General features: G+C 39.6%; 2 protein-coding genes across 3 annotated transcripts; one reads left to right on the top strand and one right to left on the bottom strand.

Annotated features, from left to right (window-relative positions):
• Positions 1-286: 286 nt before the first annotated feature.
• On the top strand, positions 287-10,229 carry LOC306795073 (ataxin-2-like protein). Of its 2 annotated transcripts, none has more exons than XM_079293413.1 (23): positions 287-977; positions 1,718-1,757; positions 2,237-2,293; positions 2,536-2,607; positions 2,784-2,943; positions 3,241-3,362; positions 3,907-3,998; positions 4,156-4,404; positions 4,534-4,952; positions 5,032-5,115; positions 5,198-5,311; positions 5,487-5,561; positions 5,738-5,799; positions 6,049-6,365; positions 6,455-6,524; positions 7,070-7,204; positions 7,970-8,033; positions 8,228-8,406; positions 8,535-8,676; positions 8,835-8,944; positions 9,160-9,339; positions 9,445-9,616; positions 9,796-10,229. In XM_079293413.1, exons 1-23 carry the CDS (start codon positions 853-855, stop codon positions 9,855-9,857), a joined length of 3,102 nt encoding a protein of 1,033 aa, XP_079149539.1. In that variant the 5' UTR covers positions 287-852; the 3' UTR covers positions 9,858-10,229. The 2 variants fall into 2 exon arrangements, with proteins under 2 accessions (XP_079149539.1, XP_079149540.1); XM_079293414.1 differs by having other exon boundaries at positions 9,704-10,229.
• Positions 10,230-10,391: 162 nt separating this feature from the next.
• adprh (ADP-ribosylarginine hydrolase) lies at positions 10,392-24,193 on the bottom strand. The gene is made up of 8 exons (XM_079293418.1): positions 23,917-24,193; positions 23,296-23,410; positions 23,094-23,202; positions 22,652-22,750; positions 22,462-22,567; positions 20,135-20,401; positions 19,772-19,986; positions 10,392-10,974 (listed from the first exon to the last, which is right to left on the bottom strand). Exons 1-8 carry the CDS (start codon positions 23,922-23,924, stop codon positions 10,826-10,828), a joined length of 1,068 nt encoding a protein of 355 aa, XP_079149544.1. The 5' UTR covers positions 23,925-24,193; the 3' UTR covers positions 10,392-10,825.
• Between the last annotated feature and the right edge of the window lie 651 nt (positions 24,194-24,844).

Below are 24,844 nucleotides of genomic sequence, written 5' to 3'. Positions count from 1 at the left end.
CACGAATAGGCGGAAGGTGAAGGTGGAATTCATAAATATCAACGTAATACTTTGTAGGCAAAACAATATGTATGTTTTGCTTGATGGCTGCCACGTGTGCAGTAGAAACCACACATTCTTGTTCATAACAGAGACAAATAAGGATGAATCAAGTGTCGGTTCAATGCACACATCATGCCATATGCACGCACGCTCACTAGTAGGTCAAACGCGCACGCGCACGTTAACGCCCCCTCCCCCTTTCAGCCGGTTTCCAGTCAGCCGCGCGCGGATTGAGTCAAGTGAACCTACCGAGAGGTGGTGTTGACCAACCGCAGCAGGTTTTCAGTAAGAAACCTGAACAATCAAACTTCCTTAAGTAACTGACAGTAACGCCACGACCTTCTCTTTTTAACGGAAGGGTCAGCGGTTCCGCAGTCAAGGCGACGCGACAGAGCAGATCCCGGAGGGAAAGCGCCCGAAGTGAGCTTGAAGATCAAAGCTAATGCTAAGCTAGCCAGCCATTGCTTAATAATTACACGGAAACTCGTGTCATTTCATTCCTCGCTTGCTTTGACATAACCGCTGTGGTTATAAAGTAGATAGTTAAGGGGGAGTTGATAAGTTATATGTTACGTTTAACTAAAATAGCGAGGTGTTTTGCCTTTACATTCTAGGCCACAAGCGACTCGTAGTCACTTAGCAAGAGTAGCGTTAGCTCAGTAGCCGGTCTCATTGAGGTTACACCGGCTCTGCGGTCTTCGGGACAGGCGATATCGCTAAAGATCGTTAGCTTTCAAAATAAGTGAAGTATCAGTGTTTGTAAGTTAGCTTAACCGTACAATTGGTAGTGTCAACGCATTTTACTTTGCAATGCTGAAACAACAGCAGCAACCCGGCTCAGGCGGGAGAAAAGCGTCCAACGGAACCTCCTCGGGCCCCGGTGTGTCTCCTCCAGTCAGCGGCATCAACAGCGGCAACAGGACACCGGCCGGGAGGTAAGCGGGCTGGGGGGTTTCTGTCAGGACAGTCCGGGGATTGTCCTGGTACTTGTGAGGCCTACCGGTTAGGGCGCTGTGTGCTCAGTGGGTGTTTCTCGGTCGTAGAGCCTCTCTCTCCAGGCCAATGAGATTAGTTATTGTTAGATTGAAAGGGGCTGTGGACCAATGAGTGCCCACATTGAATCGAAGATTATAAAAGTGAGGTTGGTCCGGTTCGGCATACATGCTATTCAAAGTTGATCTGACCGCTCAGTGAAGAGACGATGATTGAACATGTTTTAAGTTCAGCACCAGCTCATAAGTGGTGTAAGTCGCAGATATGCGTGTTTAATGAACTCGTGCCACCTTCGTTGCAGTCCTTGTTTTGTAACCGTGTGTGACTAACACTGATACCTCTTAGTATCACGAGTGATCTAATCCCATTTTTCAATGTAGTCAAATTAAAAACGTTGTTTACTCTAAGCCACAAAGATGGAAAGTGCATGTGGAAGCCTGGCAGTAACTCGATACAGGTAGACATTCATAGTAAATTATTCTAGAGACCAAGTATACACTGTAGAGTTTCAGTACAGTAGGAATGCTGGGAACTTGTTAGGCCTCTAAGTAAGCTTGTCAACGTCTCCTAACCGAACTACATGTTGTATGTGTAATGTGTCACTGCCTCCACAGGCTTTGAAAACAAGTTATACTCCTTGCGTTTCTGAGCAGACATATTTTAACTGTGCTGTTTTCCACAGGAATCGGACTTCTATAAAGCCATCATTCCAGTCGTCTCCTGTGAGTATCCTGAGAAAAGTTGGGCAGCAAACAAACACGCACCACATATTGTGCAATATTGAAGAAATGTCTTATCTTTAAGTCGCAATCCATCTTGATATATTTGAGGTGTAATCACATACGATTTTCATGTTTAGAGAGGCCGTCAGCATTTGTGGGTCCCTGGAGAGATCATTATTTTAAATGTACGGATGTTTTTTACTACTGTGTTTACAAACATTCCTGATGTAAAACACATTGTATATAATCAGAAACTGTTGTGTGAGTGAAACTACAATCAAATGTAATCTGATAGCAGGATTAAACCTCTGACGACAGTCGATATGAATGGGTCAGAACCTCAGTTCGGGATAGTTTGTCCCTGCCCTAAAACGCATTAAACCATGTTGTTTTTTAGATGCAACACTGTGTGATGGTTTTTATGTCATGTCTTTGTGTAACTCTGCTTGATGATACTTAATATCTTTTCCTATCCGCAGGTCTTCGAGGGAGTGTACAACAATGCCAGAATGCTTCACTTCCTCACAGCTGTTGTCGTAAGTCGTTTGGCTTGTTATCAATGTTCTCAGAAACATGATTTTTCTAGAAAATAACTGCCTTGCATGGTTAAAATGCCTTTTCCATATGACTCCGGCATGTGAGAGGCAGGCTATGCATCCTGTGTCAACGCTACCCCTGAAATATGCATAATTAATCCACAAACGCTGTTACAGTTTTCGAAGTGTTTCTTATCTAAATAACAGTTTGTTTGTGTCAAACTTTTCTGGTGACTTCTCAGGGTTCCACCTGTGACATACGAGTGAAGAATGGCAGTGTATTTGAAGGCATATTCAAGACTCTCAGTTCTCGGGTAAGAAGCTAACGTCATGTACTTCCCTCTGAAAATTTAATGAAGCACTGCAAGTAATTCTGTCTCCATTAAGGTGAACCTTTCAAGGGAAAAAATGGTATTTTCTTCAGTTGTTTTAAGTCATCCTGTGCAAGCTCACACAGTCCCCCATTATCATCTTAACGTTTGGCCCGTAGTGCGAGTTGGCTGTGGACGCTGTACACAAGCGCAGTGGGGAGGAGAGCCCAACATCACTTCTGCCAAGGAAGGAGGACATCACTGACACGATGATCTTCAGCCCCTCAGACCTTGTGACTATGATCTGCAAAGACGTTGACCTCAACTTTGCTACCAGAGGTACAAACAAAATGGCCTTGTGTGAAGGTTGACACATGATTGTGTTCATGCTTAGAGTGTCCTTGATTTAAAGTACATTGTTTTGTTAGGCGAGAGTATTTTGAATTGCTTCCTGGTCTTGTGGGGCAACAGGGGAGTGAAAATAATTGATATTCTGTAACGTGGTTAAAAGTAAACAATGATAACATAATGACACGCAATTTAACATTTTCAGACCCAAATGATGCTGTCTGTAAACAAATCTGGCCAAATGAAACACTCAAAGAATGTTTCATCTTTTTTTGTCTTGGAATTTAGACACCTTCACAGATACAGCCATCAGCTCCACTCGCGTCAATGGAGATCACAAGGATAAGGTTTTGCAGAGATGGGAGGGAGGAGACAGCAACGGAGAGAGTTACGATCTGGAAAATGATGCAGTGAGTCTCTTTAACGCACACTTAACCACCAACATGTCCCATTCTGAGCCATTCAATATTGAGAATCTGCCACTTCAGGGTCCCAATGATACCTTTTATTTTCTTGATGTTACAGCTGCACAGTGCACACTTGAAATACATTCAAGTCATTAAAAGACATTAAATTTGTCTGCATGAAAGCATTGTGAGTAAAAACACTCGCGTGACAGTTGAACGGAGGATCGGTTTGTGCTCAGAATAGCTGATACCAATCAGTTAAAACATGCCTTGATCAAAACATTACTGATTTTGGGGATCGGTTCGGGATGTCCCTACCAACTAATCATCTAATGATTCTCTTTGGATCCAGAAATGATGTAATAATATGCACCCTCAGTTATACACACGTCATACAAACAGGCTCTTATTTAGTTGATTTTTCATACCGCAATCAAAGAAACAAGCTGACAGTTTATCTTGACTGCTCTATCAATATAGCATCATTTGAAAGTACTGATTATTTTTACTCTCCCATTAATCTCTTTTTTTTGTTTTTATTCTTCAGTCCAATGGCTGGGATGCCAATGAGATGTTCCGTTTCAATGAAGTGAAATATGGAGTCACGTCAACATACGATTCCAGCCTTTCCATGTATACGTAAGTTTCCAGAGGGAGTCATTGGGAAATATTGCGGGTTTTGTGCGTCAGGTTACCATTGCAGCTGGGCGGCAAACAGCACCCTGAATCTTTCTTTATCCCTCATTATTACCTCGAAGTCTGAATATTTATGACAATATAATCATCAATGTTCCAGTGTGCCGCTGGAGAAGGGCAACTCTGATGTGTTTCGTCAGAGGGAGGCACGTGCCGCTCGCCTGGCCAGTGAGATCGAGTCCAGCCCCCAGTATCGCCACCGTGTCGGCCTGGAAAATGATGAGGGCAAAAGTGAGGAGGACAAATACAGTGCTGTGGTGCGGGACGGCAACGACCGCGAGAGGGGCCGTGAAAGCCCCCGCGACAGAGAGCGCGAACGGGGCCGAGACAGCCCCGGAGCCAGCACCAGGTGAGAGGGGCCGGTCGTTTTGTGGGCATGCAGAGACTAGTTGTCATCATGTTTCTATGCACCAGGCAGTTCTGACAGTGTAGTATCTCCTGCTCTGCCTCTGTGTGATGTATTATCTGTCTCTTACAGAGAGGGCAAGTACATTCCATTACCTCAACGACAGAGAGAGATGAACCGGGAGCGAGCTGAGAGAGGTCCCGGTGGTCCTCCACCCCACAATCGTCTAAGCGGAGGGTATCGGTCCAACCCTCCATCCTCCTCCTCCCCGAGACCCCCACTGCCCTCTGCTGCTGGCCCCCAGTCTGGCATCTCCCCCTCAGAGAGAAACAGCCCCCTGTCAGGCCGAGGTGGCGCCTACGCTCCCCACCACCCCCAGGGAAGCCCAGGCCCGAACACACCCGCCTCTCAAGGAGGACCAGCACCCACGCCGGCCTCTGCTTCTGCTGCTCCATCTCCATCCAGCCCCCCCGCCCCACACGGACATACGGTCCCTCATTCCCACTCACTCCCACACTCGCTGTCTGATGCTGGCAGGCCCGTTAATGGAGGTCAGTGTTTAGACCGCATCTCTGCATGTTTCTACGGCAGTAGGAATTGTGATTAACTGTTTTTTTTTGCCATTTTCAGTCTCCAGAACATCTCCTAAAGCCCAAAGACATCCACAGTCGAGCAGAACAGGCCGTGCTTCAAACTCGCATGCTCAGTCCACAGGTACCTTCAGCCAACTGCTCTTACAAAATTATTGATTGGTTTTTGCCTAAAACTTTTATTCTTCACGGTCTTGTCCTTGCAGCTGCTCGTTCTCCTAAATCAGGTTCTTCCCAGGACACGCCTTATTTGGACACATCGTCTGTCTCCATGCCTCCCCATAAGACGTCTGGCCCCGCCCCTCTCTTCCCCGTCGATGGTACTGTCTGACAGCTTAGAGTTTCAAATCAAAGTCGATACCATTTTTCTATGACGAGGTGATCGTCATGTGCCTTAATGAGACCATCACCTCGTTGCAGTACGCCGCAGCTGTCCAAGATGGAATCTAATGATGACTTATTGCTTCAACTAATTAGTTTGTCTCGTCTTTACAGTGAATGAGATCCTCGGCGCAAAGGAACGCGCCGCCGAGATCCAGAGCAGCACAGAGGATGGCAAGAATAGTAAAGGTGTGTTCATAAGACTAATGAGTTTTGAGAAATTAGGCTTTTAGTTTAACTTGAAATCAGAAGATATACAATCCACTTGTTGTTTCAGTCCTTGTATGTTTTTGAAAACATGCCCCGAGTTTGCCGGTTCCAATTTTTCACATTTAGATTCACGTTTGTTTCCTCTCCTCCACCAGCTCCCTCTGTCCAGCAAAGGTCGCAGATTGAGGAGCTGCGTAAATTTGGCAAGGAATTCAGGGTAAGAGTTTAGCTGCCTTCCCATGAAGCGTGAAATTAAAGAAGCTGTGACCTGAGCCGGCACTGATGTCACACGAGTTCTTTAAAACATCACTTATGTTTTCTTCACTGGGTTGTAACCATTGATGTGTTTCCAATGACATTGAAATTATCTTCTCTTCAGTTAATGATTTAGATTACATTTAGATGCGTACATTAGAGCACATTCATCTGTCGCCTCCGTCCCTCTTTACCTCTCTCTTATTTTCAGCTCCAGCCGAGTGGCGGCAGCTCTAGCTCGCCCAGCTCCCCAGCAACCGCTACTCCACCTGCCGTCGGCGAGGTCGCCCAGCCGTCGCCACGAGACGCTCACCCAGCTTCAGAGCCCAAAGCTCCGGCTCCCGCTGCTTCCCAGCACCAGCCTCAGCCTTCACCAGCCCCCGCTGAGGACGCCACCAAGGACGCCGCAGCTACAACAAGCGCCGGCACGGCACCCGTTTCAGACAGGCATTCCCCAGCCACCCCGCAGCCAGCCAGGACCCCAGGGAGCGAGGAGGCCAGGTCTGAGTCGACAGAGGGCGTGGCAGAGTGAGTTCTCATTGTAAACTGTTTGATTTTGTTTGCTTATGTAATTGTTAATGTAATTTGTAAACACTTTTTTCCCCCGTATCTTTTAGCCAAGTAAAGAAATCAACCTTAAACCCCAACGCTAAAGAGTTCAACCCTATTAAAGCTCAAATGCCGATGGTAAGCCAAGTTACTCCTGCTAAACCCGTAAAATGTAAAAGCACTTTAGTAATCACAGAATGTGTTGAAGTGGAATCAAAAGTATATTGACAATGATAAATACTTATTGCAGCTACTATTTTAGACTCCAAGACTTATTGTCACTTTGCTATTTTCTCACTTATGGATACATATTTAGGAAGTGTTCCTATATTGAATAATAAATGATAGAGATGCACCGCTTACGGTTTTCAGCTGATCGGCCGATCACGCTCATGTCTCTAATTTGTTTTATTTTTACGTCGGCACGCAGCGGCACACACACACACACACACACAAACATTTATCATTTCAATTTTGTGTTTTTTAATACGAGTAACCACGACAGATAACAAATTAAAAGGACAACATAGAATTGTTGACAGTTTACATGTCGGAAGGGTTGTAATAAGTTTTCAGAATGGTGGTAAAAACTTACTGTCAATTATAGTATAAAGGAATCGGCAGGTCAGACTTTTAAATAATCTGAATTGGTGCGATTTACCTCTGGTTCTGTTGTCGTACAGACGAAGCCCAACACTGCGCCCACCCCTCCTCGGCCAACGCCTCCAAGCCCAGTGGTCCTTCAGCACCCCGGCGGACAGGGTCCACTGTACAACACCCCCTACCTCTCCTATGTGTCGCAGATCCACTCTGTGCAGGTACGTGAGCAAATCAACGGTTACATATTTAATGCTTGTGTTGTTTTAAGACATGGAAACTCAACAAATGTGGAGCGCAACAGTATAATTAAAAGTCCTGATCATTTAATTCGAGCTACAAAAACCATTTTTTTCTGTCATCGATTCATTTTGATTATGCTGATTACTTTGTCTATAAAAAGTCAAAAATCATATAAAAATGTAGAATCTACGGATGTATTTATATAGTTTATCTCTAAATTATGTGACACGTCCTCAGTGGGCAAGTGAAGGAATGTTGTGCAAACCTGGAGATGGCAGAAAAAGTTGCCTTCAGATGTTCAAGCCTGGCAACTGTGTCTTCCCAAAGCAAGTCTCTGAATGATACGATACCCTTTTGATATTCCAAAGCGTGTCGGCAGAGTCGAGTTTCGGCGTTACAAATAGACTGAAGTTAAACAGCTTGAAGTGTTGCGGATGTCGTCAGGGTTGACAAAACCACTGAGCTGGCAAATAGTTTAGGAGAGCATTATCCACCGGTCCAACTCATCCTTATATTGCCAACTCAGTATTTGATGCCCGGTCGTAAAATATTAAATTAGCCATGCTAAGTCCACCCCCCCTCCCCCCCAAAGGTAGCTTCCTTTTCTTACTAGTTAAATGGCTTTTTGGGGGAAGTTGTTCCTTATCCAATGCAAGGGTCTGAGGACAGAGGGGTTTGTATGTATTGTAAAGACCTCTTAGACAAATGAAATTGAACTGAATTGAATCATTTCTGTATTTCAGCCTCCACCAATGTACCAGTACACCATGTCTACAGTCAGCCAGGGAAAATACCCCAGGACCAAAGGTAAAAGCAGCGTTTTTAATTCTTAATTTACATTTTCACAAACTGCTTTCTAAGATGAATGTCCTGTCGGCTCTTGTCAAAGCCAGATATCTGTAACCTGTGGTACAACAGTGCAGTGACATTTGCTGAACAAAGTGTAAGTGTGTTAAAGCTGTAATGTTTCTGTCGTCTTGATGATGCTTTGCGTCCTCCAGGCCAAGTAGTGGCGCAGCGTTCTGACCACGGTTCTTCAGCACCGCCCATGATGCAAGCTGCCTCAGCAGCTGGGGCCCCGCTGGTAGCGTCCCCCTACCCTCAGTCCTACCTCCAGTACAACCCTCAGCAGTACAGCCAGCAGCAGGTCATCCAGGCCATGTCACCCTACCCTGGACAGGTAGGAAGCCTGCCCTCTGACCCCTTCATTTATTCAGGGTTTAAATGGTCAGCAGAGTGTTTGCAGTGGCATTAAAATAAACAACTGTTTTAACAGTCACTTTAAGCTCTTCTTCTGCCCCTCTTCAGCCGATGTACTCCATGCTGCACGGTGGAGCTAGGATGATAGGTCAAGGTGGGGGTCCCCACCCACAAGCCATGGGACCCCCAGGAGGCCCCCAGTTCTCTACACAGGGAGACGGATCTCAGGGACCACAGCAGAGCATCTATGGTGAGTGGACTCAAAACAAAATATCTCTATGCACTCTAATGTAGAGAGCGCTCCAATACTTTATCACGATGAGTCATGTCTGTACTTCTATTAAGAGTCTTGCATTCTATTGATAGTAAAACAGTATAAAGCATACTTTTCTTCTTTTTTTTGTGTAGCTCAACAGTCCTTTGCCCACCACTCGGGTGCAGTTCATCAGCCCCAGCCCTCCATCACCCCGACAGGCAACCAGCCCCCTCCCCAGCACGCTGCACCGAGCCCTGGACAGGTGAGCTACAGGACTGCATGGAATTCCCCAAATATACCGAAACACTTATGCTGTGTCCCGATTCAGAGTCTAGATTTCTAGATGAATTGCATTGTAACAGGCGGACAAGCCTGGGCCAAACTTATACTCGTCACATGAAATCATTTGGGGAGGTGGTGGGTCCCGGTTATTGAGATGAATCAATTATCTCTTGACTTTGTGATCTCTCCTTTCAGAATGCCCAGTCAGGCCCTCAGCCCCAGTCCTTGTACCACTCAGGTCCCCTGTCAGCACCCACCCCACCCAACATGCCGCCGGGCCACACGTCTCCACAAGCCTCTTACCCCCTTCAAGGCTACAGCATCCACAGCCACCAGGGTATCCCACAATCGTACCCCCTTGGACAGATAGCACAGGTATGATACAGCCATCACTGCAAATGAGAGCATGTGTGAAATGAAAAGAAAGTTGTATCTTAAACTTGGTTTGTCAATCTGCTGCCCTCCCCCCCTCTCCTCCAGGCCCATGTACAGGGAGCCATGTCGGGTCCCCACCACTCGGGGGGCCACGGTCAGCCCCAGTTAGTGATGTTGCAGCCGCCTCCTCAGCAGGGCCCCGGCTCAGTGCCCCAGCATCCACAGCATGGACCACAGCAAGGAGCACACCAACACTTTTACATTGGACATCCACAAGGTACGAGACGTGAAAGCAAAAGCCGTCCCTTGATGCTGTCTGTGGCTTGAAGTGTAGCATTTATAGTGTTTTCTGTTTCCCTCACAGCAATGCAGGTACAAGCGCACCCTGCTCCCTTCCATCAGCAAGGAAACTAAACCCCATCTACCCTCCTCCCCACCTCCCCAAACTCTTCTTAGGAATGAGCCCCAACATCCCCGCCGCCTGCTGGATGTTGGCCCAAACTGAACGCGACTCATGAAAAACAAACTGAAAGGATCGTACAGAGTCTCGCAGCAGCGTGTTCTTCTGCTGCAACATTCATCAGTAACAAACCTCTGTGTCGCCGAGGACCTTTTTAATGCTAATGATGGCCGACCCCTGCTGCCGTCCTGCTCTTCTCTCCAACTTCTTCCCATTTCAGAGACATGAGGCACCTTGCTGGGCGAACGAGTCGGAGAGGGAAATATACGGATGAGATGGCAGCAGACACCATCTTCCAGCAGTGTGTTTTTAGCCTTGTACCATGACACACACGGGAGACAGACTGTCGTGGGATTCTCACGGATACAGCATGAAAGGAAAGGGGATTTTTAGCAAATTATTTCACTTTTTTTGAAAAATAAACTCGATCCAGTAGTAGAAAACACCCCTTTGCTTCTTCTCTTCTCTAGGAAAATATAATTAATAAATAAAAAAAATGGACAAGACAAAAAAAATATTAAAACAACAATGGCCAAAAAAATAAAGTTTTCAACTTAACTTCAAAGCTTTGTTTTAATTTATTGTATCATTAATTGTACTTGTTTGAGTGTTAGTTTTGCACTGCATGAAGCGGTTAACATTCATAATGAGACACACATTTATTTTTCGTTACACAACAACAAGAGCTCGTTAAACATTTGCTATTGTGTCACGCTGACAAAATGAAGTAATTACCTCCGAGGGGGATTTTTGGATTCTCATTGGCTTGAATTTGTTCCACTCACGCATGTTAATTTAAAATGGTCACTAGAGGGAACCCTCTTTATACACCAGCCTGGTGAGGCACACGGTCCTCGGTGCAGAAGTGACTCTTCTTTGGGTTAGTGGGGCACTCTGCTTTCCCTTCAGGCCAGTATGATGCCACAATTTGTGGCTCAGCGACAGCTCTCTAGATCGATGTACCACATGCCGCGTGGCCTAGTTTCTCCTCAGTATAAGATGCTGGGACGCTGTGTGGCGGCCTTCTCAGTGCGACAGGGCATAGATCTGCTCGGCGCTGCGCTCCAAGCGGTCCCGGTACTCAAGGTTGGAGTAGTTGCTTTCAGGAACCCCTCGGGTGGCGTAGAGGAGACCCCAGCAGCAGCATGCAATCACTGCTGTGCTGTCACTGTCTCCTAGGCAGGAAGGAAAGCAGGAATAGAACTTCACATACTGAGATGTTTATGAGATACTATACTCGGACTCTTTTTTTTGTACATCTATCTGGTCCATTCACGTGAATGTAATATCTCAGTTACTCTTAGAGTGAATTTCTTCAAATTTGGCACAAACATCCACTTGGTCTCAAGGGGGAACTGACTAGAATGTTGTGGTCAATGACAATTTCACACAAGGTATAATAAAATAAAATTACGTTTTTGGCAGATAGTTATGTAAAGTGCAACATGACTGGTTGGTGGAAGCCGACGACCGCGAGGTGGTAATTCCTGGTTATGGTGTGTTTTTATGGCTTTTTAAACAGCCTGCATTTTTTTATAACTTTTTTTCATTATGACTTTCATTTCAAAGTCTTAGTATGTCATAAAACAATACTGTATGTCATAAAACGTCAAAGTGGGAAGCCGTAAACTAGTTACTGTATAACACGTTATAAAGAGTCAGTGTAGCCCCTGTCTTCACAGAGACCAGGCTCCATCGGGATCAAGCTGAACTTGACGGGCAGAGAGCAGGATGAAGTGCTGGATGGGACGAGAGGAGACGGCCTTCGTATTAACATCAATGATGCTTTGTTTTCTAATCTACAGTAGTTACAGTTGATAGCTATTCCCTGTCAACTTTTTAATGTTAAGATGTTGGACATATTCCCAAAAATAATTATTTTGTTGCTGCTGTCTGCATTCCTCAAGTAAAAAAAATTGCATCGGAATAAAATACTGTTTGTGTGTCATGTTTTTCTTTACATTTTGTTGTGCACCCTGTGTTGCATAATGAAAATAAATCTTCTATAAACCTTTCAATGAATGTATGACTTTTTAAGACAGACCATACTATGACTTTTTTCCGACATTCTTTCGATACGTTATGCAATGACTGATTTTTTCCAACATATGACCTTTTGACTTCATACAATGACTTTTTCGACATGCTATACTATGAAGTTTTTATGACAATTCTTCGACATGCTATACTGTGACTTTTTACGACATGCTGTACAATGAAGTTATCACTATTTTTTGACATGCTATAATATGAAGTTTTTATAACTTTTTCAACATGCTTTTTTACTTTTTTCAACATGCTATACTATGACGATTTTATGACTATTTTTCGACATGCTATACTACTTTATAATAGCGTGAAGTTTTTATAACTTTTTTTCGACATGCTATACTATGACTTAACTTTTTTCAACATGCTGTACTATGACGTTTTTATGACAATTTTTCGACATGCTATACTATGACTTTTTTTATGACATGCTATACTATGACATTTTTGACTTTTTTCAACATGCTATACAATGACTTTTTTTTTAACTTTTTCCGACATGCTATACAAACGTTTTGACTTTTTTCGACATGCTATCCTATGACTTTTTTTTATGACATGCTATACTATGAAGTTTTTGACTTTTTTCAACATGCTATGAAGTTTTTACGACTATTTTTCAACACGCTCTACTTTATAATAGTATGACGTTTTCATGACTATTTTTCGACATGCTATACTATGACGATTTTATAACTTTTTTCGACACGCTATACTATGACTTTTTTACTTTTTTCAACATGCTATACTATGACTTTTTTTATGACATGCTATACTATGACATTTCTGACTTTTTTCAACATGCTATACTATGACGATTTTATGACTATTTTTCGACATTCTATACTATGAGGTTTTTATGACTATTTTTCGACATGCTATACCATGACTTTTTAACTTTTTTCGACATGCTATACTATGACATTTTTTACGACATGCTATACTATGACTTTTTTCGACATGCTATACCATGACTTTTTTAGACATGCTATCCTATGAATTTTTTTACGACATGCTATACTGTGACATTTTTGACTTTTTTCAACATGCTACACTATGACTTTTTTAAAACTTTTTTCGACATGCTATACTATGAAGTTTTATGACAATTTTTCGACATGCTATCCTATGAAGTTTTATGACAATTTTTCGACATGCTATACTATGACTTTTTTCAACATGCTATACTATGACGATTTTATGACTATTTTTCGACATGCTATACTATGAAGTTTTTATAACTTTTTTTCGACATGCTATACTATGACTTTTTTCGACATGCTATACCATGACTTTTTTACTTTTTTCGACATGCTATCCTATGACTTTTTTACTTTTTTCAACATGCTATACTATGACTTTTTTTATGACATGCTATACTATGACATTTCTGACTTTTTTCAACATGCTATACTATGACGATTTTATGACTATTTTTCGACATTCTATACTATGAGGTTTTTATGACTATTTTTCGACATGCTATACCATGACTTTTTAACTTTTTTCGACATGCTATACTATGACATTTTTTACGACATGATATACTATGACTTTTTTCGACATGCTATACCATGACTTTTTTAGACATGCTATCCTATGAATTTTTTTACGACATGCTATACTGTGACATTTTTGACTTTTTTCAACATGCTACACTATGACTTTTTTAAAACTTTTTTCGACATGCTATACTATGAAGTTTTATGACAATTTTTCGACATGCTATCCTATGAAGTTTTATGACAATTTTTCGACATGCTATACTATGACTTTTTTCAACATGCTATACTATGACGATTTTACTTTTTTCGACATGCTATCCTATGACTTTTTAACTTTTTTCAACATGCTATACTATGACGATTTTATGACCATTTTTTGACATGCTAGGGTTAGGGTTAGGGTTAGGGGTTAGGGTTAGGTGACTTTTTTTACGACATGCTATACTGTGACATTTTTTACTTTTTTCAACATGCTATACTATGACTTTTTTTAAACTTTTTTCGACATGCTATACTATGAAGTTTTATGACAATTTTTCGACATGCTATACTATGACTTTTTTCAACATGCTATACTATGACGATTTTATGACTATTTTTCGACATGCTATACTATGAAGTTTTTATAACTTTTTTTCGACATGCTACACTATGACTTTTTTCGACATGCTATACTATGACTTTTTTCGACATGCTATCCTATGACTTTTTTACTTTTTTCAACATGCTATACTATGACTTTTTTTATGACATGCTATACTATGACATTTCTGACTTTTTTCAACATGCTATACTATGACGATTTTATGACTATTTTTCGACATTCTATACTATGAGGTTTTTATGACTATTTTTCGACATGCTATACCATGACTTTTTAACTTTTTACGACATGCTATACTGTGACATTTTTGACTTTTTTCAACATGCTACACTATGACTTTTTTAAAACTTTTTTCGACATGCTATACTATGAAGTTTTATGACAATTTTTCGACATGCTATCCTATGAAGTTTTATGACAATTTTTCGACATGCTATACTATGACTTTTTTCAACATGCTATACTATGACGATTTTACTTTTTTCGACATGCTATCCTATGACTTTTTAACTTTTTTCAACATGCTATACTATGACGATTTTATGACCATTTTTTGACATGCTAGGGTTAGGGTTAGGGTTAGGGGTTAGGGTTAGGTGACTTTTTTTACGACATGCTATACTGTGACATTTTTGACTTTTTTCAACATGCTATACTATGACTTTTTTTAAACTTTTTTCGACATGCTATACTATGACTTTTTTTATGACATGCTATACTATGACATTTCTGACTTTTTTCGACATGCTATACTATGAAGTTTTATGACAATTTTTCGACATGCTATACTATGACTTTTTTCAACATGCTATACTATGACGATTTTATGACTATTTTTCGACATGCTATACTATGAAGTTTTTATAACTTTTTTTCGACACGCTACACTATGACTTTTTTCGACATGCTATACTATGACTTTTTTCGACATGCTATCCTATGACTTTTTTACTTTTTTCAACATGCTATACTATGACTTTTTTTATGACATGCTATACTATGACATTTCTGACTTTTTTCAACATGCTATACTATGACGATTTTATGACTATTTTTCGACATTCTATACTATGAGGTTTTTATGACTATTTTTCGACATGCTATACCATGACTTTTTAACTTTTTACGACATGCTATACTGTGACATTTTTGACTTTTTTCAACATGCTACACTATGACTTTTTTAAAACTTTTTTCGACATGCTATACTATGAAGTTTTATGACAATTTTTCGACATGCTATCCTATGAAGTTTTATGACAATTTTTCGACATGCTATACTATGACTTTTTTCAACATGCTATACTATGACGATTTTACTTTTTTCGACATGCTATCCTATGACTTTTTAACTTTTTTCAACATGCTATACTATGACGATTTTATGACCATTTTTTGACATGCTAGGGTTAGGGTTAGGGTTAGGGGTTAGGGTTAGGTGACTTTTTTTACGACATGCTATACTGTGACATTTTTGACTTTTTTCAACATGCTATACTATGACTTTTTTTAAACTTTTTTCGACATGCTATACTATGAAGTTTTATGACAATTTTTCGACATGCTATACTATGACTTTTTTCAACATGCTATACTATGACGATTTTATGACTATTTTTCCACATGCTATACTATGAAGTTTTTATAACTTTTTTTCGACATGCTATACTATGACTTTTTTTACGACATGCTATCCTATGAAGTTTTATGACAATTTTTCGACATGCTATACTATGACTTTTTTCAACATGCTATACTATGACTTTTTTACGACATGCTATACTATGACTTTTTTCGACATGCTATACCATGACTTTTTTACTTTTTTCGACATGCTATCCTATGACTTTTTTTACGACATGCTATACTGTGACATTTTTGACTTTGTTCAACATGCTATACTATGACTTTTTTAAAACTTTTTTCCACATGCTATACTATGAAGTTTTATGACAATTTTTCGACATGCTATACTATGACTTTTTTCAACATGCTATACTATGACGATTTTATGACTATTTTTCGACATGCTATACTATGAAGTTTTTATAACTTTTTTTCGACATGCTATACTATGACTTTTTTTACGACATGCTATACCATGACTTTTTTACTTTTTTCGACATGCTATCCTATGACTTTTTTTACGACATGCTATACTGTGACATTTTTTACTTTTTTCAACATGCTATCCTATGACTTTTTTTACGACATGCTATACTATGACTTTTTTCGACATGCTATACCATGACTTTTTTACTTTTTTCGACATGCTATCCTATGACTTTTTTTACGACATGCTATACTGTGACATTTTTGACTTTTTTCAACATGCTATACTATGACTTTTTTTAAACTTTTTTCGACATGCTATACTATGAAGTTTTATGACACTTTTTCGACATGCTATACTATGACCTTTTCAACATGCTATACTATGACGATTTTATGACTATTTTTCGACATGCTATACTATGAAGTTTTTATAACTTTTTTTCGACATGCTATACTATGACTTTTTTCGACATGCTATACTATGACTTTTTTCGACATGCTATCCTATGACTTTTTTACTTTTTTCAACATGCTATACTATGACTTTTTTTATGACATGCTATACTATGATATTTCTGACTTTTTTCAACATGCTATACTATGACGATTTTATGACCATTTTTCGACATGCTATACTATGACTTTTTTTACGACATGCTATACTATGACTTTTTTCGACATGCTATACCATGACTTTTTTCGACATGCTATCCTATGACTTTTTTTACTACATGCTATACTGTGACATTTTTGACTTTTTTCAACATGCTATACTATGACTTTTTTTTAACTTTTTTCGACATGCTATACTATGAAGTTTTATGACAATTTTTCGACATGCTATCCTATGACTTTTTTCAACATGCTATACTATGAAGTTTTATGACTATTTTTCGACATGCTATACTATGACGATTTTATAACTTTTTTTCGACATGCTATACAATGAAGTTTTTTACTTTTTCAACATGCTATATATACTATGACGATTTTATGACCATTTTTCGACATGCTATACTATGACTTTTTTTACGACATGCTATCCTATGACTTTTTTTACGACATGCTATACTGTGACATTTTTGACTTTTTTCAACATGCTATACTATGACTTTTTTTAAACTTTTTTCGACATGCTATACTATGAAGGTTTATGACAATTCTTCGACATGCTATCCTATGAAGTTTTATGACAATTTTTCGACATGCTATACTATGACTTTTTTCAACATGCTATACTATGATGATTTTATGACTATTTTTCGACATGCTATACTATGAAGTTTTTATAACTTTTTTTCGACATGCTATACTATGACTTTTTTACTTTTTTCAACATGCTATACTATGACGATTTTATGACCATTTTTCGACATGCTATACTATGACTTTTTTTACGACATGCTATACTATGACTTTTTTCGACATGCTATACCATGACTTTTTTACTTTTTTCGACATGCTATCCTATGACTTTTTTTACGACATGCTATACTGTGACATTTTTGACTTTTTTCAACATGCTATACTATGACTTTTTTTAAACTTTTTTCAACATGCTATACTATGAAGTTTTATGACAATTTTTCGACATGCTATCCTATGAAGTTTTATGACAATTTTTCGACATGCTATACTATGACTTTTTTCAACATGCTATACTATGACGATTTTATGACTATTTTTCGACATGCTATACTATGAAGTTTTTATAACTTTTTTTCGACATGCTACACTATGACTTTTTTCGACATGCTACACTATGACTTTTTTACTTTTTTCAACATGCTATATATACTATGACTTTTTTTATGACATGCTATACTATGACTTTTTTCGACATGCTATCCTATGACTTTTTTACTTTTTTCAACATGCTATACTATGACTTTTTTTATGACATGCTATACTATGATATTTCTGACTTTTTTCAACATGCTATACTATGACGATTTTATGACCATTTTTCGACATGCTATACTATGACTTTTTTTACGACATGCTACACTATGACTTTTTTCGACATGCTACACTATGACTTTTTTCGACATGCTATACTATGACTTTTTTCGACATGCTATACCATGACTTTTTTACTTTTTTCGACATGCTATCCTATGACTTTTTTTACGACATGCTATACTGTGACATTTTTGACTTTTTTCAACATGCTATACTATGACTTTTTTAAAACTTTTTTCGACATGCTATACTATGAAGTTTTATGACAATTTTTCGACATGCTATACTATGACTTTTTTCAACATGCTATACTATGACGATTTTATGACCATTTTTCGACATGCTATACTATGACTTTTTTTACGACATGCTATACTATGACTTTTTTCGACATGCTATACCATGACTTTTTTACTTTTTTCGACATGCTATCCTATGACTTTTTTTACGACATGCTATACTGTGACATTTTTGACTTTTTTCAACATGCTATACTATGACTTTTTTTAAACTTTTTTCGACATGCTATACTATGAAGTTTTATGACAATTTTTCGACATGCTATCCTATGAAGTTTTATGACAATTTTTCGACATGCTATACTATGACTTTTTTCAACATGCTATACTATGACGATTTTATGACAATTTTTCGACATGCTATACTATGAAGTTTTTATAACTTTTTTTCGACATGCTACACTATGACTTTTTTCGACATGCTATACTATTACTTTTTTCGACATGCTATCCTATGACTTTTTTACTTTTTTCAACATGCTATACTATGACTTTTTTTATGACATGCTATACTATGATATTTCTGACTTTTTTCAACATGCTATACTATGACGATTTTATGACCATTTTTCGACATGCTATACTATAACTTTTTTTACGACATGCTATACTATGACTTTTTTCGACATGCTATACCATGACTTTTTTACTTTTTTCGACATGCTATCCTATGACTTTTTTTACGACATGCTATACTGTGACATTTTTGACTTTTTTCAACATGCTATACTATGACTTTTTTTAAACTTTTTTCGACATGCTATACTATGAAGTTTTATGACAATTTTTCGACATGCTATACTATGACTTTTTTTACGACATGCTATACTATGACTTTTTTCAACATGCTATACTATGACGATTTTATGACTATTTTTCGACATGCTATACTATGAAGTTTTTATAACTTTTTTTCGACATGCTATACTATGACTTTTTTCGACATGCTATACCATGACCTTTTTACTTTTTTCGACATGCTATCCTATGACTTTTTTTACGACATGCTATACTGTGACATTTTTGACTTTTTTCAACATGCTATACTATGACTTTTTTAAAACTTTTTTCGACATGCTATACTATGAAGTTTTATGACAATTTTTCGACATGCTATACTATGACTTTTTTCAACATGCTATACTATGACGATTTTATGACTATTTTTCCACATGCTATACTATGAAGTTTTTATAACTTTTTTTCGACATGCTATACTATGACTTTTTTTACGACATGCTATACTATGAAGTTTTTATGACTATTTTTCGACATGCTATACTATGACTTTTTTACTTTTTTCAACATGCTATACTATGACGATTTTATGACTATTTTTCGACATGCTATACTGTGACGATTTTATGACTATTTTTCAACATGCTATACTGTGAAGTTTTTATGAGTATTTTTCGACATGCTCTACTATGACTTTTTTGACTGTTTTCGACCTGCTATACAATTCCAAAAAAGACATTTTCCTGTTTGAATCTCTGACCTCCATGAAAACCTGCTCTGCTCATCAGCTCCTCCCAGTCTGAACCTGCCCCCAGCAGTGCATCCAGCGCAATCATTGGAGCGTCGTGGCCGCTGCGTCCCGCCCAGCCCGACAGGCTGAAGCTCTTGTAGGCTTCGTCTCTCTCAACTGGGCCATAGGACGAGGGCCAAATCACAGGCCCTACCCCACAAGAGATGCCCCTCGAATCCAGGTACCTGTGGACAGATGCAAGAGATTTTCCTAACATTCACATTATCCTCCAATGTAATGTGATTACTGAAACAGGTTAATAGAAGTTTGCTGATGTAGGACATCTGACTACAGCATGACAACATAACAAAGCCTGATTTCAGCAGCTCATACCACTGCCACTTGTCACAGAAGTAGTCCCAGTCTCTCTCGGCCTCCTCCACGGCGTAGCCTCGACCCTGAACAAAGCTCTTTGCTATCGGACAGGCCTCGTTCAACAGGCCTAGACCCCAGGTCGTTATTGGCCTGCGCTGGACCGCGTATGCCGTGAAAAGGGCCGATGCTACGGCTCCCAGGAAACCAGTGGGGTGAGGATGGGTCATCCTGCCCGTCTCTACTGCAACAGCCACCAGCGACAACAGCTGGTCAGGCTTCGGATACCTGATGGGGGAAAAGTATTTATGTACTTATCAGCTTTTATTGTGTTATTATGATATATGTAGCTGAAGGTTTCACCATAAACCTAATGAGGTCCATCATATAGAAGATAAATATGTTTTCTGTGTTAGTATTTGGAATTAAAACCTTCTGTTCATAGTAATTATTTTGTATTTTCATGCTTTAATTGACTCCACATTGTTGTTGTTTTTACTGGTTCTGGCTTATGCTTTCACCCTGGAACTCTGTTTATGTTATTTTCTGCTTAGTGATCAAAGAGTGTACACATATTCCGCTGCTGCATTTATTATAAATGACTTTGGATGAGAGCAGCAGCTGCGTGCCTCAACTGTAAATGAGTTTGTGAAATGTTTGATGTCACGTTTTCTTTGTGTCCTTGGGTGACCAGACCAAGTTGCACGATGCATTTTTAATAATGCTACTCCACTGACGTTTCATTTAGCTTAATCATCCTAACCTTTTCCAGAACCTGCCTGAATATTTATTTCTCTTTCTACAATTGAAATTGAACAATTTAAAAGCTGATGACTCCCATCCAAATCCGGATTAATTCCTCTTTACAACCAAATGTGATGAGTTTAGAGCTTAAACGATTAGTGGAATCATTGCTTAGTTGATCTACATTATATTAATCGCAACTATTTTGTTGACTGATTAATTGTTTAAATCACGTTTTGAGCAACAATTTCAAACACTCTCAGATTCTCCAACCTAAAGATGAGCTTGTTTTTAGGATCTGGGAAACTGGGATGGACATTTGTCCCGACACTTAATTAATAGATGAAATAATCATCAGATCATTGTAGATCCCAAAAACCAGAGTGAGGAAATGCATTCACACTTACTCATCGTGTTTCAGAGACAGTAAGTCAGGAGTTATTTTGGACTCTGACCTTAACTTTGAAAGTCATGTCAGTAACTCTTTGTCACTTTAAAAACAAATCAATCACTGGGAGGATTTATATATCAAGCCATTTCTTTTAAGAAACTACTTTTTTCGACGTAGTATCGTATGTCGAAACAAGTCATAGTAATGTCTGTGTCTGAGAGGTGAATCCGGGTTCTTTGTTTTTTTTGGGTGGAAGGGTGTTTTACACGTGCCTTTTGATGTAACACACATTGAGTTTACTGATTAATAAATTACCTTCATGAATAAAATATCCTTGCATATTCCTAAAAATATCAAGTATGTCCCAAACTAAAACTAAACCCTGCAGATTTCAGGACACAAATGAAAGTCCAAAAACAGAGAGGAGCTTAGATTTGCTGGATCAGCTGCCATTTAAAAGATATGAATTAAACATATCTCCTTTTGCCTCGCTCAGTCATCAAGTTGCCCTCTACCTGCTCGAGAAGGCAATACCGCAATATAATTGACAATTAAAAAATAATAACCATGGAGGAGAGAACATTAAAACGGGAACGCACAAGGATTAGACTGTTATTGTATTTATATTCGAAGGATTTTGATTGATTGAATGATTTCATAGCACATAAAAAATAACAACAATATAAATAATTAAAGAATATGCATGGGAAAAAGCCTAAAATGCTCTCACAGGTCTTCTCCAGTTTTGACTAAAACGATCAAATCAAATAAACTTAAGTGATTACAATTTTTTATAAAATTGTTTTTTAAACAGTGACAGGGATCTGAGCTGTTTGCTGTTGTTCCACATGTTGCAATATATACTCTGACATTTATAAATGGACATATTAAAAATACACATATGATAATTACAGTTATGTAATTATCAGATGATAGTTACAGACTCTCGCTCCACCTCCCTACACTCATATTGTATTTAGAGTGTAACTCATTCGCCAAGAAATGGACAAAACGCTCAATAAACAAAGTCAAATATGAATTTCACTGATAGCATTATTGTGATTATATTTCAGGATCTTGCAATAATGTTTTTATCGTTAATTCTTTTGGCCACAATAATCACAGGGGTAGATAGTTTTTCGTATACAAGAACACCTAAAGAATGGGTACTAGAGACTTAAGTGCTGGGTACGTGATGGGACAACCGTCCTACCTGAGACCAATGCACATGGACCTCATGGCTGCTCCACAGCCCGTCCCCTCTGCATTATAGGGCACTCTGTAGCCCCCTTCCTCTCCAGGCTTCAGCTGGGAGACTCCTTTAAGGGCAAATGAGAGTGAGTCCGATCTCTGCCATGACTACAAATAAATGTGATATGATTATAAAATGAACTTTGTGTCACCCAAAATGCTTGAAGGCCCTGGTTTCCTCCCATCCATGTCTTTCATACCCTCCACATATCGAGCAGCCACCTCATGCATGAGTTCCTCCCCCGCCTTTCCTACGAGGGAGACAACGCAGAGCCAACTTGTTCAAACTGCAAAATGTTGTCCTTATTAACTTTTTAAAGATGAAAGGGGCCTGCTAACAAGAATGGCTGTTTGCCTTATCACAGCAAAAGGTCAAGTTGAATTTCTACCATTTTCATTTCACTTGTGCAGAGCCGTAATAGAGCAGCAAATCAAGGCAAGGCTGGAAATTAGATTTAACCTTTAGTTATGAGGAGGGTGCGGTGTGTGTGTGAGGGCTTAACAGGACACCGATTATCAAATCAATCCACTAAATTGCTTGTTTGAAATGAAAAAAGCAACAGAGGGACAGTTTCAATGTCCTATTAACCTCACCAGTGGCCAGTCCTTCAGCCGTTGCCAGATGCAGAACTGTGTCGTCGCTCACCGGCCAGTCAGGGAGCTCGGCCTTGATGTTCTTCAGACCACCGAGCTCTTTGAGCTCCTGCAAGGAGAGAAAGGGCAAGGGCAGACCTTCAGCAGTGCTTTAGTTTTATCACAACCGTAGCCCCTCTTTTCATATTGGTCCTGCACTGACCTGATGAATAGCTGGTCCCGACTCATTGTACTCCCAGAGCTGGTTCCTGTATCCCAGAGCATCACCAACACCACTTAGCAACATGGCTGCTTTATAGTGCTCCACTGTAGCCGATCTAATGGGACAAACGAGAACAAACAGATGTATGTCTGCCACTGAGCCATAAGGAAACTAAGATACTCAAGGGAAACTATAAAACCAGAAAATTGCAAATGTAGATGCTCTTTTTAACAGTCCAATGTTCACTGTAACAGCACTGAGGAGGAGATGTTTTATGAGTTTTTATCAACATCATTTCTTCATTTAAATATTCATATTTAATTAGATTTGTAGAAAAACACCAGTAACATCACCAGCGTTATCTTTTTCACAACGCAAATAAAAAACACTGTGCCAAGTGAATACTTCACAATAATGACATTACAAATAAATGATATATAAACACACATACACATGCATGAAGACATCCTTTTCTGACCATTTATGTAACATTCAAACATCGACATGTCAACGAGTCATCTTAGACATCACGTTACTCTCTGGCTTGATTTGAGAATACGTTCAGTAAAATGTTGCACGTGCTGCAGGAAGTCTCCATGCTGTGGTCAGTGGAAGTCTCACCGGTCCATTGCAGCGCGTCTTTCCCCGAAATCAAGCGTCACCAGACGGCCACACACAGAACTTAACACCGGGGCTGCAAACTGAAGCGACGCGCTGGCTGCCGCTCCCGCACTGCTCACTTTCTACTTGTTTGTTGCACAAATGAGCTCCGTCCCTGCTCAGAGGAGAAGCTCGGAAAGGCCCGTAACAAACACCAGCTTCCATTCACTGAAGCTATTGCACGCAACTTTCAAAACCCGAGCCGGCCGGTTCGACTCCCTGGAAACGTGGAGGCTAAAAAAAGACGCAGCTGCAAGGCAATTGTCGAAGGCTGCTTTCCAGTTGGCAAGACGGAGACGCAAATAAACTCTTGGCAAATCTTCTCTGTGACATATTGGCCCAATCTCAATGTACCCCCCCCCCCCCCCCCCCCCCCCCCCCCTTACGGGCTCACGGACTTTGAGGCGCGCTCCCGCGAAGTCCTTGAGGGTTCAGGGTTTGAGGGTTCAGGGGGGATATTGGGATTGGGCCATTGACTCATAGGCACTCACCTTTAACAAAGCTGCAGCACACAGATCTCAACTTGGATTCATCTGTGTGGTATTGGTGCATAAATGAGACGATTCCCCTGACAAACAATAACTTTAGTCCACCAAAAATTTTGTTGCTGAAAAACTGAAATATTACCTTAAATTAACTGACTTTACCTTAAACAGAGTCATGCTTGTTTCAAGAGCAATTCATTGCTGGTTTGTGTCTTTTCATATGATTTGTTGAGAGAAACACACACCATATATACACACACACACAGTAATGTATATACACTATCAGTGTTATTATGAGAAAAACAAAATGTAACTATTGTAATATTCTGTTTCCACTGACATTTAAGTGTCTAAGTCAGGGGTCTCAAACTCATTTTCACTCTGGGGCCACATCAGCATCGCGG

The sequence above is a fragment of the Melanostigma gelatinosum genome, assembly GCF_949748355.1.
Source record: "Melanostigma gelatinosum genome assembly, chromosome: 21".
NCBI lineage: Eukaryota > Metazoa > Chordata > Actinopteri > Perciformes > Zoarcidae > Melanostigma > Melanostigma gelatinosum.
This window is presented reverse-complemented; position numbering and strand designations above follow the sequence as displayed.

Coding starts and splice junctions, on each gene's coding strand:
- adprh (XM_079293418.1), bottom strand. Junction 22,751..23,093: donor GGCTGAAGGACTGGCCACTG/GTGAGGTTAATA, acceptor TCTCCCTCGTAG/GAAAGGCGGGGGAGGAACTC. Junction 20,402..22,461: donor TCCATGTGCATTGGTCTCAG/GTAGGACGGTTG, acceptor TTCCCCCATCAG/GTATCCGAAGCCTGACCAGC.
- LOC306795073 (XM_079293413.1), top strand. CDS start 853: ATGCTGAAACAACAGCAGCAACCCGGCTCAGGCGGGAGAAAAGCGTCC. Junction 3,363..3,906: donor ACGATCTGGAAAATGATGCA/GTGAGTCTCTTT, acceptor TTTATTCTTCAG/TCCAATGGCTGGGATGCCAA. Junction 8,034..8,227: donor AAAATACCCCAGGACCAAAG/GTAAAAGCAGCG, acceptor TGCGTCCTCCAG/GCCAAGTAGTGGCGCAGCGT.